Here is a 19,207-nt window from a genome sequence, read left to right as displayed (position 1 = left end):
CTGTACAGTTGGCTGTTGGTCCAGGCGACAATATAATAACAGGCAGTAATGACTGAAGCTCCAAGTAGGTCTAAAAGTAGGTCACCCATCCATCGACACCTGCGCCCTGTAATGTTTTATGACAGGTGACACACGCGCATGTAAACGATGCCGTATTGTTGTTCCGCCTTTGTGACAGTGCGCAGGGGCCATTTAACAGCGCAGGGCAAATTAGATTAGTGCAGGCGCTAAACAGGTCAGCGCCATAAAGCGACGTTTCACACGCGCTCTCTGATTCCATTAGAGGCCCATTAGTACATGTTGTCTGTGTGCTGTACGGCCATGATCCTGCAGAAATAAAGCACGCAGGATCTCCCACAGCAGCTCATCGTGCACGTGGGGCCTCGGGGAATGGAGCAAATTGTATCAGCTGCTTAAACACCGAACACAGTCGAGTTGGCTGCGGAGCTCCATCTCATTGTGTTAAAGCTACTCTCTAGTAGTAATTCATTGATGAAAACATGAATCCAGCAGAGGAAAATCACAATGACCCCTGGAGAGGCAGCGAGTGTGATTACTGCCATTGGCAAGTCTGTGGCAGGCGTCAGCTAGGTGGAGGTATTTTGCCATCTCTTATTGATTCGTTTGAAAATTGTGCATGTGAAATTGTTGAGTAAAGAATAAAACATGTAAATAAAAGAAAGAAGCCGCCAAGCTGAGTGGCTGGAGCCACAATCAACTCAAATAATGAAATACAAGTCGAATCATATCTCCACTTGTCCTCTCCTTATATGTAGTTAGGTGTCGGAGGTGCCACGAGCTGCCAGTACTAGTCAATACTAGTCGTGGCACTCCCGCGACAACTATTGTTGTCACGGGAGTGCCACGACTAGTTAGAGACTTGCCACCAGTCGTCGGAGAGGTGCCACCACAAGAGGACCAGTGGTCAGAGAGGTGCCACCACCAGAGGATCAGTAGTCAGAGAGGTGCCACCACCAGACGACCAGTAGTCAGAGAGGTGCCACCAGTAGAGGACCAGTAGTCAGAGAGGTGCCACCACCAGGCGACTAGTAGTCAGAGAGGTGCCACCAGTAGAGGACCAGTAGTCAGAGAGGTGCCACCACCAGAGGACCAGTAGTCAGAGAGGTGTCACCACTGGAGGGCCAGTAGTCAGAGAGGTGCCACCACCAGAGGACCAGTAGTCAGAGAGTTGCCACCACCAGAGGACCATTAGTCAGAGAGGTGCCACAGTCCTGACACCTGACTGACACCTGCCACACACTTGCCACAGACTTGCCAGTGCCACAAGGAGGAGCTTGGCTTTGCTGGACCCCTGAGAAAAAAAGCAAAGTCCCTGCCTTGTACAGAAGTACAAAGAGATAATTGCTTAAAGAGTTTCACCTCATTTCCGCCCCCCATGTCATGCATCACTATAAAGCACCTGGGCACACAATCACACCGCTTTGGGTTTCCTTGGCAATGCGCGAGCTAAATCCTGCTTCGCTTCTTCAGGTGGAAGTGAGTCAAGAGCGCTGTTGAACAAATCGCCCCCGTGCCACACGCTATGCTTTGTGCGAGCTCGGTGTAGAGGAGGGAAATAAAAAAAGAAATAAAAAGGTATAACGAGCACAGAGGCAGATGCCAGTGTACTGCCGTTGACAACAGGCGCTTGTCTCAACAGGACAAACACACGTTGGCATGAGCAGCCAGAACTACAGAGGCTTATCTGAGACAAACATGCTGTTTTTATTTGTTTGTTTTTTTTGTATTCATCACACCAACCACCAACTGAGCATCATTGCTCCACTGCTCTTTTCCAGCAGGGCCTTGGCACACCTGGGAGCCGTCAATACAGCAAAACTGAGCCACTGAGCAGCTGCAGATGGGAAAGGTGCAGTGAAATCACAAAGCCTTCAATATCCAGAGAATACTGTCAAATAACACACACACAGTGTGTGAAATGATTAGTTGATTTATTTTTCTTATCTTTTTGGAGGAGGGAGGGGGCAATTTAAAGATGTTACTTTGGTGTCTGGTGAATTGCATGTCATTTATTGTGACAACTGCAACCATCACATATAGGGATTATTGAATGGCAGGCATGAGATCCATAAAAGAGACAGCTGGATGCAGCGTGGATCTCAATAACACTGTAGTGTGAAGGATCTGAATCTTGTGTTGACTCAGTCAGCATAAAAATGCCAAGTCACCATGGTAACAGGGGATGCGAAACACGCTTTGTTAAAGGGCGATGGAGCCTGAAGACTGTTCGCCACGAGCCTCGTCCCGTGGGGTCTATTTCAGTTTAAGGATGCGGTGATTACAATGTAAAAACACACACAAACACAAATAAACGAAATCGTTGACCAAACCGGATATCCCATCAGATTGTGTGCACCGCTGCCACTACGGGTCACGTTGAAGCTCCTTCATATTACATAACGGTGTTGAATTACAGTGGGAGAATTAACCGAGCGCTGACGACATCACAATTCACACCCGATGGGTATTCACAGCCGTAAAAAAAAAAAATGCTGCTTAATAGCTGGACCCCATCGTTATAGTTTTGTTTTTTTGCGCCAGACACGCTGTAGTCCACAAAGTTGCGTAACATTTCTGTCACATTCCCCCTGCCTAACGAGCATATTTAGGGCCAACCATTAATACATCGTGGAGGGATATCATCTCACGTCAAACTACAACACCAGTCGACATGAACACGTCGGGACATTGTTGTATGTCTTTCAATTCGCGAAAATCTCTCCCATCCCAGTCCACCCACAGAAAGACATCTGGCCAAACATCGGACATTGATTATATATTTAGAGGTGGGGGGCGGGATGGATGGATGTGCGCCTACCTGTCCGCAGGTTGAAGGAGAGCCGGGATTCAACGAGGTATGGGGTATCGCTCTTGGAGCGGAGTCTCCTGATCTGTCTGCGGTCTGTGCTGCTGTCTGGAGAGGTCGCCATCAATTTGAACCAGCGTCCGGGGAGGACTGCCGGCCGACTTGGGCAGAGGCAGGAGCTCGGCCACTCACACGGAGAAGTGGCTATCGATGGGGAGGAGGGAGTTCACAGAGAGAGGGAGAGGGAGGGAGGGAGGGAGAGTGAGAGAGGGATGGAGGGAGTGTGTGTGTGTGTGTGTGTGTGTGTGTGTGTGTGAGAGAGAGAGAGAGAGAGAGAGAGAGAGAGAGAGAGAGAGAGAGAGAGAGAGAGAGAGAGAGAGAGAGAGAGGAGTAGAGAGGGAGCGAAGGAGAGAGAGAGCAAGAGAGGGGAATAGAGAGGGCGAGAGAGAGAGAGAGAGAGAGAGAGAGAGAGAGAGAGAGAGAGAGAGAGAGAGAGAGAGAGAGAGAGAGAGAGAGAGAGAGAGAGAGAGGCGTTGGAGGCATGGGTGCAGGGTGAAGGAAACATATAATGATAGCAATTTGTGTGTGTGGGGGGGGGGGCTAAATCGGGCTCAGTTTTTAAGCAAAAAATTGGCTTGAATACAATTACATAGGCTACAGTATTGTTGTATAAATCATAGTAGACACTGCGTGCTATTAAACAGTAAAAGACAGATGGTACATAGTTGCCCACTTACGTATAACACAAAATGGTGAGAACCACAGCAGAAGAGATGCAATAAAAAAAGAGAAGATTTAAAGAGGGATCAGTGCAGATTTGATGTGATGTGTGATCAAGTTGTCAGTGATTGGATCTTGATTGTGTTTGTTGCATCAGGGAAACATGAAAACGCGGAGAGGAACACAGAGAAACACAGTGAGACTTCTACGGTCTGACCGTGATGTGGGGAATGAATGAATCATCCTGAATGAATCACACTGACGGCAGTCTACCACTAGGTGGCTCTCCTGAACTTAACTTTATTTTCTATCTCAGCTTCAGTTCATGTGTGTTTGTCTGTCAGAGTGCGATTTACGACAGTGGCGGTGGGTTTACGGTCTCTCATGGTAAACTGCAGAAAACAGAAGCAAGAAGACTACAAGCACGCTAACTCGGCGTGACTTTCTGCTTCGCGAAGTGTGGATATCTTTAAGTGAGGTGAGTATGATGAAGTCACAAGCGGGGAGGTCATTTACGGTCCGGTTTTTCGCCGATATTGTCCGTAAACACAACTGTTTGGATGTGCAACTTAGTTCCTGTTTACGTGACATACAGCACGGCGAGTTCGCGACGTTACGTTAACGTTGATGTTTTAAAGGACGACACGCAACATGAAAGTTAAAGTTAACTTCGTGGTATAAAAGTAAGTTGACTTTGTGGCCAAGAAACCGACATAACGACGTCTTTCACTACTGCACACATGCGGGAAGTTTGCAGCTCTTTTCAGTTGTTTTATTCGTTTATCGCCTCGTCAAACCTGTTGGGACGCATTCCCGCACGAGGCGCGCCCATGTTTTGTTGTTATTGATAGTTTAAACAAGCATTAGGCCGTTTAAAACGCAGCTTACCGCTTAAGGCTCACCCCCAACACAGTCAGATGTAATGTTACTACAAGGCAGTGCACGTGCGTGTTACCCGGACTTATTTTTATTTATATGAATAGGTTCTTGTTTCGAACACATGGTGTTTTGTGAAAGGTGCACACACACACACATTCATGGTCTTATCTGTGTCCAATAGCCAGGCCTCCTTGGGTTGTGGTGATTACCACTGCTTTTGAACGTCACATGACATGCATTCCTGCAGCCTTGTCCTGATAGTTACGTTTGATATATTTAAGGGTTGTACAAAGTGGAAAGAGTTGCACATACACATGCTCCCTTCTATTGACCTCCCTACTTAATATTAAGCTGTTACACCAACTGTGGATTGCTGCAGATTACCATTGCATAATTTCGTATATACGTGCATCCCAAATTTAACGTGACATAATGCGGTATTTTTGGAAGCGTTTTGTTTAGACCCCTGTTAAAATTTTACAGTAAAGATATGGGTTTGCGCTGCATGTCATGAGTTTGTAAAGAAAACAGGATCACTTTGTCAACTTTCACATTTGGGCACCTAAAAGTGAGGAATGCATGCATGTAATATAACAACTGCACATATCTTCAACACACACACACACACACACACACACACACACACACACACACACACACCATAAATTAAAAAAGTTGGTCAGGACAATGCAATAATATTTTTTTCTGTTTTGTGTGCTCCTTTCCTGTCTTCTGTGTGTTTACCTGATCCCTCTCTAAGGATAGCGACAATGCTTCTCCAAAATCGAGCAGCGCTGGCTCTCGGCCTTCGCATGTGCTCCACTCATGCGATGAAAGGACCTTTGATGGACACAGCGAGGCCCGTCTCAGGTAACAGGGAATCTGTTTGTGTAACACTGGAGTCCTGCTGTGTCGGGTCAATAGTGGCCTTTTATTACACGTTGGATGTCAATATGAATGAAAACCAAATACACCTAAATCAAGGACTATAGGTCATGATGAGTTAATATTGAACTGACTAGATTCAATGTTGATGAACTAGTGTTTAATGATTAGATCTGTATTTCCATAAATCACCTCTTCCCCGGATCAATTATTCCTGAATCCATTAATGCAAAGTTTGCAGTGTGGACACCAAAAACACTACAATACATGACTTAAATATTTACATAGTACTACTTACTGATATATTGGCCCTCCTAAGGCCTGAGTAGACATATTGTTTGGAGTGACATTTAAAATTGCTGCTGCATATCAGGACAAGCTCAAATAGTGGTATGGGGGAATACCACTATCTGGTATCAGATACCATTATTTTATTAAGTAACAGTTTAATAAATTTGTCTAAATGTATGTATTTATTTATTAGATTTTGTTGAACAAAGTTGGTGAGGTTTGCTTTCCATATAAAATAACAATCTCAGCCTTACAGCATGTTAAACACTCGGTACCGTAATCGCCCATGGTTTGGCTGGTGTGGTTCAAAAAATTTCCAAATTCCTAGAAAGCACTTTGTCATATGCTGCTCTTCCTTGTATTTTCTCTCTCTAGACATGTCTGAATTCCGCAAGGTCTTTTCCAAAGCCAAGCACATAGCAATCATCACGGGGGCAGGCGTGAGTGCGGAGAGCGGAGTACCGACCTTCAGGGGAGAAAACGAGAAGTGGAGAAAGTGGCAATCTCAGGTAATTCTTTTTTAAAACCAACAGACACACACGCACAAAGTTGTGCGTGGGTGTATTACTCTACATTTCTTTGTCTTTTATATAGGTCAAAGTTTTGTGTTTGGTCTAACATCCAGCTGTGGTTCAGAGTTGTTGCTGTGGAGTGGGTGTATTTAATGTTTACATAATACATCTTCACAGCTCAGTGGATTTATCTCGGCAGCAACAGCCAGCAAAGAGAGAAACGGAGGTTGTTGCATAATCTGGTTCCTTGTCGTGGGCTGCAGCAAGATTTACCTCCCAGGAGAGAATCCAAAATAGTGTTTTATACCAAAAAAAAGAAGATAATCTCCATTTCTAATTGAGCTGTTGAAACTTCATCTATGCTGCTTATCACTCTCTCTGTCCAATTCTTTCCTCTGAACGTTTTGGATCGTTTTGACCCAAAACGCACGCCTGTGTTGATGCATCCACAGGACCTGGCCACCCCAGAGGCCTTTTCTCGAACCCCGTCTCGGGTCTGGGAGTTCTACCACTACAGAAGGGAGCTGACTCTGAACAAGAAGCCCAATGCCGCCCACCTGGCCATCGCGGAGTGTGAGGCCCGGCTGAGGAAGCAGGGACGCTCCGTGGTTGTCATCACCCAGTGCACAGAAGACCTCCACCGGCAGGCCGGGTCCAAACACGTGCTCAAGATCCACGGTGAGTTGGGCAAAGTTGGGCCGGAACCACAGACTGTCATGCATTCACGCTGAAATGTCACAGGACATTATAGACATGATCGTGATGATTTTGAAATCACTTAATTGAGAGAGGTTGTCTTGCCATTTAGAGGCCAAATTGCTCAAAGAGGCTGAAATGAAGAGGATTCATTGCTCTATAGACATTGGTAATGTAAATCAAAACTAGAATCCCGAAGCCGCTCCTGAGTCAGTGTTTGCTGCAAACTCTGACCACATATCCCATGGTCTTACTGGGTTACAGAAACATTAAGTGATTCACAGTTGTTGGTCTTTCAAACAAACAACCCATGAGCCCACAGAGTTAGTCACTCATTCAATGTCGGGACACAAATTCTGAAAAGTGTTGCTTCTCTCAGTTCGATATTCAGTAGGCTTTTCTTTTTTTCACCCAGTTTGTCTTTGCATATGAGTCAGCAAAACTATCGTTGTCAATAAATTGTGTGGAGAAGGTGGAGGAGGGAGGCGGGGCTTCGATGAAAAACAGCTATGTTTTTTCATGTGTAACTGCAGGCAGTCTGATGGAGACGCGCTGTGTAAGCTGTGGACATGTGACCGTGAACAGGCGCAGCCCCATATGTGCTGCCCTAAAGGACAAAGGGTAAAAGGCAGCACATCTGTAGTACACACACGCACACACACACACACACACACACACACGCAGCCTGATAAACATGCAGGACATGTCGCCTGATCTCTTCGGTTTGACCCCCAAAGTCGAGGGAAAAGTGTAATTTAACCCCACGGTGTTTGTTCTCTTATTGTGCAGTGCACCTGACCCAGATGTTGCTGATGCCCAGATTCCTGTGGATAAACTGCCACGGTAGGATTAGTGTCACCTCATATTAATAACACTGAGGTCAGATTTACTAATCCTTTTGCACTGCTTTTCTGATGCATGCTACGCATGGAGTTTTCCTTTTATTAAACAGGTGTGCCACCCTGACAGTCATCTTTGCATTCTGCATGGCTGCAGTTTAGTGTGCTTCTCTCTCCTCCTCTCTTGGTCTATACATTTAGGGGGGGGGGGGGGCAGAGGGGGGGGGGGGGTGTTGGTAAATACCAGGAGATTTGGATTGGCTTCATTTTGTGTGTGCTAGTTTTCTCTCTCTGTAAAGAGCGGTTGCAAGCATGTTGAAAAAAAGAAGATTGTTGTGGGAAAGAAAATCACCAGTGAACCTGTCTTGCACAGAAATAACTATTGCAGCAGACAAGTGTGATAAGGAAGGAACAAAACATCCAAATGTTCCATCGCACTAACCTTAATATTCAGTTAACGGTAGAATGCATACAAGGGTGTAAGAGACACATTGTATAGGTAAAAAAAATTTCATATTAACTACACAGCAAGAGGAAATATTCAGAAAAAGAAACTCGGATTTTCCCAGATTAAAGTCATACATTTACATGAAAACAAACTCACAAATCTGCATTATTATTATTATAAAATATTGTGCAGTGCAAAATCCATAGTGACGACAGCCATCTGAAGGTCCTTCCTCCCTGAAGTGATAAGAGTTGTCGTGGTCAGGATGTCGTCTGAGTGGCGTGAAGGTCCTGAAAGATGCATACGCACGTTTTTATTTTAATGCTCTTTTATGACCATAAATAAATGCAAACCGTGTCAAAGTCGCAGCACAGTGGAGATTCCAACCGTTACGCACTGCGCTGCCATTGTGACACGCTACCGCTTTTAATAGGGAAAAGAGCACAGAAAAATGCACCTGACGTGAACCACAGATTACGGTGAATTATATTCTTAGAGGTCGCTGGGGAGATGGCGGTCAGGAATACCCAGCTTAGCCTTCTGCCTTGTGACCCGGCCCCGGGTAAGTGGATGAGAACAAATAGATGGAGAGTCCGCTTCACGCTTTTACCATTTTAATCTCAGAATATTCCGATTTGTTTATCTGTCTCATACATTTACGACATTAATCTCGGAATTTTTTATTCTCATTTCCATAATGATCTTTATATATATATATATATCTCAATTTTTAAACCTAGAATTACCCCCAATCCATAAATATGTGTATTTTACCAGCACTTGCTCTATGCTTGTGAGATACTAGCTGCATTAACCTCCACCTGCTCCACTTTGAGCTTCTGCTGGACCTGCTGCTCCTTCTAAGCCTCCTCCCTTCCTCCTCTCACCACCTGTCGCTGTGTCTTGTCTTTCGATTCATGCTTCTTCTTTTGTGTTACGGACAATTATTCCGTGCTGAATGCAGAATGATACAATGAATTGTCTGAGCACCGCTTGGTTCCGTTGTGTTAAAGGTGCGGCGAAAGCGACTGCCGCGGTCTGCTGAGGCCCAACGTGGTGTTTTTTGGGGAAACTCTGGACTCTCACATCCTGACCAAGGTGGAAAAAGAGATGGAGACCTGTGATCTCTGTCTGGTGGTGAGTCCTTCGTCCCGCATGTCATATTATTTTCCTCGTGTTATAGTTGTTGCATCAAACAATGTTTGCTTAGAATCTCTCAAGGAAATGGCGTACAGTGGATTTGAAGCCAACACCCGTGTTCTTGCTCCCTGTTGTGAACCCGTAGGTGGGAACGTCTTCAATCGTTTACCCGGCGGCCATGTTTGGCCCCCAGATTGCATCCAGGGGCGTCCCAGTGGCCGAATTTAACATGAACGCAACACCAAAGACGGAGTACTTCATGTAAGTGTATTAAAAAAAAGACGCCCCACCTTTCTGGTTCTCCAATAAATGACGTTAGCGTGACAACATATGTGAAACCAGGCCAGCAGGTAAGGCCTCTGAATCAGTGAGTGACCTTCCTCCTGTTTATTGAAAATTCTGACGTGTGTGTGTGTGTTTCTGTGTGTGTGTGTGTGTGTGTGTGTGTGTGTGTGTGGCTCAGGTACCACTTCCAGGGTCCATGTGGAACCACGCTGCCTCCAGCTTTGGCGCCACATGAGTCCGAGGTTTAGGAGGCTGTTCGTAAAGAGAATGACTTGACAAACAGCAACCGGCGGCTTCTTCTTCATACTAATGTAATCCAAACGTTTGCCTTAAGTTCATTTGTTGATGCTTGGTAGAGGGAGACATAAGCTTCAACTTTTTTCTCTTTTCTTTTTTTTAAGACTTCGATATGGATCTCTTTATACTTGAATATAATGTGTAGAGCAAAAAAAAATAAGGAAATGGAATATTGTACATTTTGCATGTTGGCTACTTTGAGTTTGAGGCAGTATCTATGCATCTTTAATGTTTATTAAGAAAAGGAATGCACTATGTATGTAGTGATTGGCATAGGATGGTTGTGTTATTATACACACACACATACACACAATTTGCGCATTAGATGCTGGTGAGGGATCATAATGCTTTGTTGTAGATAGGAACACATTACTCCCGGTGCTCAATGGAGAATACTCGTCTTTTTCCTCTGTCTTTCTCTCTCCACTGAATGAACAGATGTACGGAGCATAACATAATCTTGTGCCTTTTCAAAACTGTTTACACAACCTTGACCAAACGCTCGCTTTAAACCTCAAGTGCGAATCAACCAATGTTACAGAGATTTAGTTGAGTGTACAAAGTTTGCTTCTGACCAAGGACGGAGAGGGGAGAAAGGCCTTCCCTTTAATCCTGATTCATCAATATTTTAAATTAGTTTATTGTGACATGGGGTTATTCGTCCCCCATGTGTCATGGGGTTATTCGTCATACATTTTTACATTACTGTCAGTTTATAAAAAATTGTGTGTGTCGAAAAACTGTCGTTGGAAATTGTCTACAAGTGAATGCATCCATGTTTTAAAACGGGATTAGCTGTCTTTTTGTTTTGTTTTTGCCCGTAAAAATCACGCACAATTTACTGCTGCCAATGCAAAAATATATCATGTAATTATTAAAACACTAAAAGCATGTGTGCTGTTTTTGTGTCTTTAATATCAATGCATTGAGTGTACTGTACTGTGAGTGCCCCGAATGGACAGTAGATGCCAGCATGTAGCTTTCTATCGCAACCAAAGCTCACGCAGTGAGGCCCTGCCCTGGAAAGGCGGCACAGAAAAACAATATGGTATCCAGATTCTTCTCTTAGTATGCATGAGTGAGAGGAAACGCAGACTTAAGTGCCCCGGGGCCATCGGTGAACTCCAATTTGTAACGGCTGAGCCGTGCCGAGGAGGCGGCATCGACTTCAATCACACTGCTGCTGAGAATGGAAACAGTTTGAGGAGTGAGACACGTCTTATGCCAGCTGATCTCTGAACATGGAGCTGCATACATTTAAGGATTTCATTCAGTATTAATTGAGGGGGTGAGTGTGTCATTTAAAAAGATTTACAGAGTAAAACAAATACCGTTCATGGGTGTAATATTATTTGGATTACATTTTTAGGATTCAAGATTCATCCTTTTCTTTTTGGCGGCTTAAAGAAACGTCAACGATTGATTAGAATAAATAATTGATTCTGAATAGAAGAAAAGAAAAAGCAAAGAGTACATGCATTGCAGAAAAAGAAACCCCTTCCATTCGTGTGACTCTGTGTGGGGTCCTGGGGTAGGGGGAAGGGGGTGGGGGGGGTTGGAACAATCAGGGCCTTGTGCATCGTAGAGGCAAAAGGGGAAAAAAAAAAATCCAACTCCGAAAGGTGTTCATCTTCATTGACTGACTGGACTAACATGGTTAAGTCACCCAGTGGAAATGAAAGAGACAGCAGGGCGAAGAGTCATTCAAATTATCTGTGGAAGACTTCGCTCATTAGACTGTGCTACGATGATGTGCTGATAGTCGTAAAGGAATTATCTCCAGAGAGGGCCAAGGAGAGTAGCACAGTTTCACACACACACACACACACACACACACACACACACACACACAATCTTAGTATATCTTAAAGGAGTGATCAGGGCTGGCTCATTTCATGCCCACTGTAGTAGTTTTAGACCTTAAACAATGTTAAGTCCACACAGCATCACAACAGTTCATCTGCACTGGTGAAACGACACCGAAGCCTCTCAAGTTTTATCCTGTTGTTGCCGCCACACAATTTGCCTTGTTTGCTCAACAATTAGCATCCAAATCAAATCCTTTCATCTGTCCACCAAGTATGTTAATCTGTCAATGTATCATTATCGCGATCATCATCATCATCATCATCATCATTGCCATGATTGGATTTCCTCATTTCCTCTTCTCCCGCCGCTGCTTCCTCTTCAGGGAGAGGTAAGGCCAAGTCTCATTTGTCATCAGGAGGTGAAAGTATATGCAGGGACACTTATGTAAGGTTAAGGCCCTAAAACGTTCTGAAGAGTGTACAATTGTTTGTCATAGTGACCTCAATATCATCCACAAAAAAAAGTGTGTAAAATGTTGATATTTTGTGTTTTACTCAGAGAAAAGAGGATCTGGAACATTGATGCGTACAAGATGTGTACAGGTCATTGAAAACATATCATGCTAATTTTATGTTTACCCTATATTGTCCCCATTAAATTAGGAAAAGTCATGAAATATGAAGCAAAAAAAATGATGTCAATCATTAGACGTTAAACATTGAATTGGGTCAAATTGAACCCAAAGGCGGTTTAATGTATTTTTGGGAAATAAAGACGTTGTTATAGAAGATGTAATGTTTTCCTCACTGATGTTCTGATGATGATGATGTTCTGTTTTACATAGAAAACCTTCTCAATTTCTAAAATTGTGTTTGTTTTTCCTGGGGTCAAATTGACCCCGAACACATTACAATTGTTTTTCATTCCAAAAGTTATAGATAAAACAAATATGTACTTAGAAATAATATAAAGCCATTAAAACATCAAAAAAATATCTCTTTCCAATTGTAGGTCAATCAGTGAGATGTTATGGTGTTTTGCATATTTCACCAAGTATTCTGGATGTATCACCGGGGGTGTTACTTTATTTTTAATTTAAAGAACTATTTAGGTAGTCAACAAACAAACATAAAGTGCCTGACACTTCAACTTGGGAAACAATATTAATCATAATATATTTCTGGAGGTTTAAATTGTTGGGGTCAAATTGACCATAAGGGTAAAAGATGTTAGTCGGTAACAGGAGATCTCAGCCGTCTGGTTGTCGTTCCTGGAGCTGGTGTGAACAAGGCTGCCCGGGGAGCTGGCAGCTCCTCTCCCAAGTCCTGCAGCTCATTCACCGTGAAACGGGAGCAGTGGAGAGGTTTCTTATCCGACCCAAAAGCCGCCGGGTTAAGACTCATCGTTCAGCTCTACAAATATCCCTCTGTCTCTTCCAATGAGGTGGTAGATAGACCGGGACATGGTGTCTCACTGTGTGTGTAGGCATATACTGGTTTTAATATGTGTGTGTGTGTGTGTGTGTGTGTGTGTGCGTGCGTGCGTGCGTGTGTGTGTGTGTGTGCATGTGATTAACTCTTTGACTTATTTAGATGTAGTCTTTGTGTTTTTTTAAAAGCTGAGAGTGGTTGATGGCCAGCAGGATGTATTTGTGTGTGTGTGTGTGTGTGTGTGTGTGTGTGTGTGTGTGTGTGTGTGTGTGTGTGTGTGTGTGTGTGGTTTTCTTTCTGTAAGCAGACCGGCGGAAGTGTCAGACCACACCGGGTCAGGATCGGTGAGAAACTGTGGACATTACACAGACACACACAGAGAGCTTGTCACCGTCCATTAGGCCAATTAGCGCCGACACGGCCCATCCTGCTATTTCAGGACTACAGTATCAAAGTGAAGAGGGTTGCTCAAATCCTACATATCAATTAACTACTTGAAAACGTATGAAACCATGGTGGAGAGACAAAAAGAAAAAGGCCACAGACGACGTTGCAGCCACATTTCTGAAGTAGCTTCATCCCATATCACACAAATTAACAACTTGTCCATCATTAAAAGTGGTAATTCATTTAATGTTGTACAATACATTTAAGGATGGTTTGAATCATATTCAGTATGTACATACATACATATATACATCATTGCATTGATGAGGATGAGTTAATGTAGAATTTTAGTAAAAATGTGTAATGTGTAGATTATAATGAGAATCTCTGTCATTTGATCTTTTTTGGACTGAATTTGTGTCTGTCGCTTTGTTTTTTCTTCTTTTTTGTTTTGAGAACATTTGAAACATGATATAAATATATGTTAAAGATGTACGTTAATCAATTGTTAAACTTCCAAAGAAGATTGATTGCACTGTGAAAAAAATAATAAGCTCTCAATATTTCAATTTAGCTGCATGGTTTAGGGAAAAAACAGAACTATACACAGGCGAGGTGTTTTCTATTTATAGCAACTGTCAATTCACAACACTGGAGACGAGCCAGGGGCTTGCCTCACGTGCGCACACACACACACACACACACACACACACACACACACACACACACACACACACACAGACACATGCACCCAGTGCTAGCAACACATACTAATCTCCTCGTGGCCTTCTCTTCCCAGCCTTTCCTCGAACTCTTTGTGTTTGGCAGACATGGCTTCGACACCAAAGGTTTGCGGCCAATCGCTCCGTTGCCATGAGAGGCACCATTATTTAAACGTGGCGATGGCACTCGTCGCCCGGTCCTCGAAAACTGACCGGTCACCATCCAGTACGTTGTGTTTTGAGACGCTTTAACTTTTGCTCCCCCCCCCCCCGAACAACGAGCTGAAGGATAAACAAGACGTGAGAAAAAAAAGGTTTCATATGACCCCCACCCAACCTGAATTATGCTGATGCGGGTGCTTTGAGGTATAGCCTGATTGGGAGGGAGCTGTTGTTTGAGAAAGGCTCAGGTGCAAGCTAATCTGCTCTAACTCTGCACTAATTAGGATCAAGGCCAGTGGCCACTTTCACCCGGTTATTGATCAGCGGACAAGTATTTGGCTCCATTATGAGAACAGCGGCACACCAGAAGAGGAAGCTCTCCTCACCCCACCCCGCACTGCCTGCATGCCCAAATGTTGTTTGTGTCTTTGAAATTCAATATCCAGTTCCCATTCAGTGTCATGCGTTCCCAAGTGGTGATGAGTCTCATTGGTTACATCTCCAATCGGCCCCGCTCTGTTTTTGCTTGTTTTTCCGAGACCCGCGCTCTTCATCTGACCCCATGGGACCCCCTCGGTAGTCACTGTGTAGGTCTGCATTAGCCGGCAGGATGGGGATCTCGAGCAACCCCCGTTTTTTTTTCTTCTGTCGCTCATTACTTGCTGCCACCATCGCTCGCTTTCTCATTTCACTCCACTTGAGAAAGGCTTTGCTAGGACATAAACTATTCCCGAAAGCTATTTCCACTCACAAAGTCAATTGCAGAGGTCTGGGCTATAAAGTCTGGATTGCAAGCAATCAGATCTTAGAGGTTTTAAACAGCCCCCCTCCTAAGGTAGCCAAACTTATTTAAAAGACAAAACAAAGATGAATGGTTAAAAAAAAAAAAAGATTACAGAGTCTTCCAGTGTCAGGAGGTGTCTTTAGTATTGGCTGTCTGATTGTCTGACTGTTTCTTGCCCTATTGGACTTTAGCAGCATTGTCGCCATGTTTCCAGACCTCAGCCGTTACTTTGGTGAGTATACTGATGAGCAGAGAGCTGGGCGATATGGACAAACATCTTCTGTCCCGATGGATCATTTGTTTTCACGAAAAACAACTAAAACGTCGCAGTAGAGCATGTTTTTAGCAAATATGATGGATGATAATGACAACGCTGACTATGTTTATATGGACACAAATACTATAGTGATCCAATTTAAGAAAAACTGTTAGATTTACCTCCACGCTGTTTTTTTTCAAATTTGAGTCAGTGTATGCTCACTATTATCAATTTAGATGACGAAATTGTAAATCTTGATTTCATCAGTAGTAAATAGTGCAGTGTTTTGGATGACCATGTCTGTAAGTGAACCGGTACATTTTAATGGAGTCTCTCTCTCTCTCTCTCTCTCTCTCTCTCTCTCTCTCTATCTCTATTTCAGTTGGGCACGTGACACCTTGGAGGAGGGAGGGAGCAGGGCACATGGACTGGACGCAGACAAACAATCGCACTCACACATTGCCTCTCCCAGATTACTTGAACTATCAGGAGCTTTAAGAGGATTTCACAATGGGGAGGGTGTTGCACTTGAATCACATGCACCTGATGGATATTGATCCACCCTAAGCTTTGCACAGAGACACATGCCAAACAGCCACGGTTGTTACTTCTTGTTTTTTGAAAACAAGCCTCTGACCTTACATCTTGAGTTTAGTGTTTAGAGGTGCGGGGGCCTTCTCCTTTGAATTCAAATCCGCGGTTCGATACTTTGAAATTGCACCGCCCCGATGTGTCTGTATCACAGTTGGACAGAAAGTGTTTACACATGTATTCCACGGACCGCATAAAAAAATGAACTCCTGAGTAACTTTGATCACACAATCCCATTTCCATCTCAGTGTGCAGATAAACTAAATGGGTCCGTAAACAGTACACTCCAGCCGCTAGGCCTATTAGCATCGCCGATGTGAGTGGAAGATTGAAGGGGCGGTGTTGTCTGTTAGCGGAGGAGATGCTGATCGAGTCCCTCGGATGTGTAGGTTGATAAGCGAAAGGTCGTAATCAGCAAGCTGTCATGTGAGAAAAACTGGACGTCATGTATGCCGTTCAGGGAAAGGAAGGGGCTGCATCAGGATGACTTTCGCTAACAAGCCTCACCAAGCAAACCGAGGAGGTGTCGCTTCAAGATGGTGAGGCAAATACTGTTTTTACTTGGGCTGTATTTAAATATTTAGTTATATTCCACACAGTATTTGCCTCCAGATCTCTTTAATTTACCTTCTCACATGTAATATTAAAAGGCAACATTGCAAAATAATTAGGAAGGAGAAGACGTCCAAGATTATTCGTATTTTTTGCCCATTCGTTAAATCACCCCTTGACCCCAAATGTAATGTCTTAGTCCACTGTTATTCCAATAATCAAGATTAATTAATTAATTAAGATATTTTTTTTTTGCAGTTGTTTATTGACATACACAAAAAGCAAAATTGTGATACGGTCTGTCAGAATGCGACAAATTTCGAAATTCTGAGCACATCAATTGCCTCCCTTGGCTCTCAACATGGCGACGGCTGAGCTAGCAGCCAGCGGCAAACGATGCGATTGTCGGAAACAGTCCCGGATGGGGAAAGCGGAGGGTGGGCGCTGTATTGGATCTCAGGACAGCGCGGTTAGCGGTAAACCGCCGCGAGAACGCAATGCAGAGCGGGAAGCTTCTGAGCTAAGCAGCGGTGCGCGCACAGGCTAACGTACGCTAGCCAATAGCCAATAGCTCTGTGCGGCTCTATTGAGAACCTTTAATGCCAGGAATACTTAATACTTGATCAGAGTTTTGCTTTTGTGTGAGGTTTCCTTTAAAACACAGTCCAAACCTGTACAATGACCTCGTTGACACTGAACTGACAACTGCAACAACACACATTGTGTTCAAATCATGGATTCTAGGGTTGTGTATGTAAAGCAGCATCGAAGGGGAAGAATTACACTCGATGCTGAATGAAGAATAAAGCGTGTGGATCTTTTTTCTCCTCCGCCTGCGTCCAGTTTGGATTTGGTAATTATGTGTGCATTATGTTTTTCAGCCCTGACAAATGGAGTTCTGCAGTCTCTTGCTGGAGGCTGGAATGGGACTCATTTCTTTCAAGTTTATGTAAAAACACCGGACTCATGGCCATATTTGATGTATTCCTTCTGTTCTATTTCACAAGTAAAGGGAAAGAAACAGCTACACCACCGCGTTCTGAACGTAAAAATCTCATCTATATATAAATGAAGCTCTCACACCTTGTAGAGTTCTCCTTCTTTTCTGATCTTCCAGAGACATTTCTCTGAGGAAACCAGGAGCAGCACACCTGACTGATAATCATGGGAAAAAAAGGTGTTCTGTTTCTTAGCACATTTTAATTAAGGCTGACATTAGCTAATTCACAACATGCATTGCCCGTCCCTCCTGGGTCTGGCTTGGCTGTTTCATTTGCTGGTGTTGAGCCAATGTGTCTGTGATTATAAGATCAGCAATGCCTCAACCATGCACATCTGGACCCTGGTGGGACTTGCCTTCTGCTGGGCTATCATTACAGATGATCACTTGATGACAGCAAATGGAGAGCAGTATTGAGATGGAGAATATTGTTCTGCTTTTTCTCTGCTTTCCATCGCAACAGCCCCCCCCCCCCCCCCCCAAACACACACAAATAAATGATGTGGACATGAAGAAGTCTCGTTTGAGAGACCAAAGGCCCAGCACAAGACCAACTTGGTAGCAAGCAAGATCCTGTATGTGCCGTCGATCAGCTTTTTTTTTTTTTTTTTTCTTTGGAAAGAAGCTGCAACTGACAAATGCCGGAGAAAGATTTAATTGCTCCGAAGAGCTCAAGCTGTTGAGTCATCAAGCTGTTATTCAAATAAACGATTTTGCGATGTAAATATGTCAGATACATAATCATCTGTTTGACGCCACTTCGGATCCTCAGCTGTTTCATGTCTTTTCAGTCTGAGAGAGGATTTTTTTCGTTTTCGTGGGTAAAGAGCAAGAGACAGAAATAGAAAGACAGACGCATGAGGAAGCGGAGACGCTGTTTTAGCAGAGAGGCACCGCAGCAGGGAGGCGGGATGCCGTCTCCTTGTCCGACGCCCTTGGAGTGCAGTCGCTGTGGTGTGAACTCCCACAAGACCTCTCTTTGTTCTCACAAGATGAGGGCTGGCGGAGTGTGACCACGGCGCTTCCACCTGAAGCCATCAAAAGGGGAGCGAATGACACTTTTATCCCATAAAACCCCCGAACCCCTCCCACCAATGTTCCTGGTCACAAACAGGCCAAAAGGTCCCCCTGGAAACACTGCACACCACACAAACGCAAAGAAAGCATCTGCCAATCAACTGGCAAAAAAAAAACAAAAAAAACAAGCACACAAATAACCTGCACGTGCAGATACATAAATGGCAATCTGAATGTCAGATTCTCATCTTGTTTGACATTTGCATCAAAGGCATGTGAGATGTCTTACAAATTAGAAGAAGACCAAGCGGCAGTGCTGATTTATTGAGATTAATTTAGCAGCTGCTTACACGTGGATATTGAACTATTGATCAGGGCGATGGCGCGAGATCAATGTCAGATTAATTACACTCAGGCGGCCGGACTACACATGACGACGCTGTTTTGTTTCATTTGCGTGTCACCTCAGGCTGGTTGAAAGTAACCTGTCACCGACACACTGTCACAGAGTTTGAGTGCTGGCTAATAAAGTCGAGCAGACAGGGGAGGAGGGTGAAACACTGAAGCTGCAGCAACGTGTCCCACATCCGGCTGTCCCACGTGTCTCTGCAGGAGCGGAGACAGAGTGAGACCAAATCATTTAGTGTGGACAAAAGTTGCACTCCACCTAGCTCG

At 44.1% G+C, this 19,207-nt stretch overlaps 2 protein-coding genes across 4 annotated transcripts in view; one reads left to right on the top strand and one right to left on the bottom strand.

Annotated features, from left to right (window-relative positions):
- LOC137804939 (phosphatase and actin regulator 1-like) overlaps positions 1–3,018 on the bottom strand; it is a 37,488-nt gene extending 34,470 nt beyond the window's left edge. Inside the window, exon 1 of the mRNA XM_068604474.1 lies at positions 2,840–3,018. Within this exon, the coding sequence (XP_068460575.1) occupies positions 2,840–2,951 (112 nt within the window). The 5' untranslated portion in view covers positions 2,952–3,018. The remainder of the gene's footprint in view (positions 1–2,839) is intronic.
- Positions 2,824–10,701, top strand: LOC137804947 (NAD-dependent protein deacylase sirtuin-5, mitochondrial-like). Of its 3 annotated transcripts, none has more exons than XM_068604503.1 (9): positions 2,824–2,876; positions 5,187–5,296; positions 5,978–6,111; positions 6,567–6,792; positions 7,344–7,431; positions 7,600–7,653; positions 9,111–9,234; positions 9,383–9,498; positions 9,701–10,701. In XM_068604503.1, the coding sequence occupies exons 1-9, from the start codon at positions 2,824–2,826 to the stop codon at positions 9,768–9,770; spliced, it is 975 nt and encodes a 324-aa protein (XP_068460604.1). In that variant the 3' UTR covers positions 9,771–10,701. The 3 variants fall into 3 exon arrangements, with proteins under 3 accessions (XP_068460604.1, XP_068460587.1, XP_068460595.1); XM_068604486.1 differs by lacking the exon at positions 2,824–2,876 and adding an exon at positions 3,924–4,025; XM_068604494.1 differs by lacking the exon at positions 2,824–2,876 and adding an exon at positions 4,123–4,230.
- The last annotated feature ends 8,506 nt before the right edge of the window (positions 10,702–19,207 follow it).

The sequence above is a fragment of the Clinocottus analis genome, unplaced genomic scaffold (genome assembly GCF_023055335.1).
Source record: "Clinocottus analis isolate CAN_PGR_092001 unplaced genomic scaffold, fCliAna1.0.p SCAF_11, whole genome shotgun sequence".
In the NCBI taxonomy this organism is placed as follows: domain Eukaryota; kingdom Metazoa; phylum Chordata; class Actinopteri; order Perciformes; family Cottidae; genus Clinocottus; species Clinocottus analis.
Note: the sequence above shows the minus strand (reverse complement) of the source record. Positions and strands in the feature narration are given on the sequence as shown.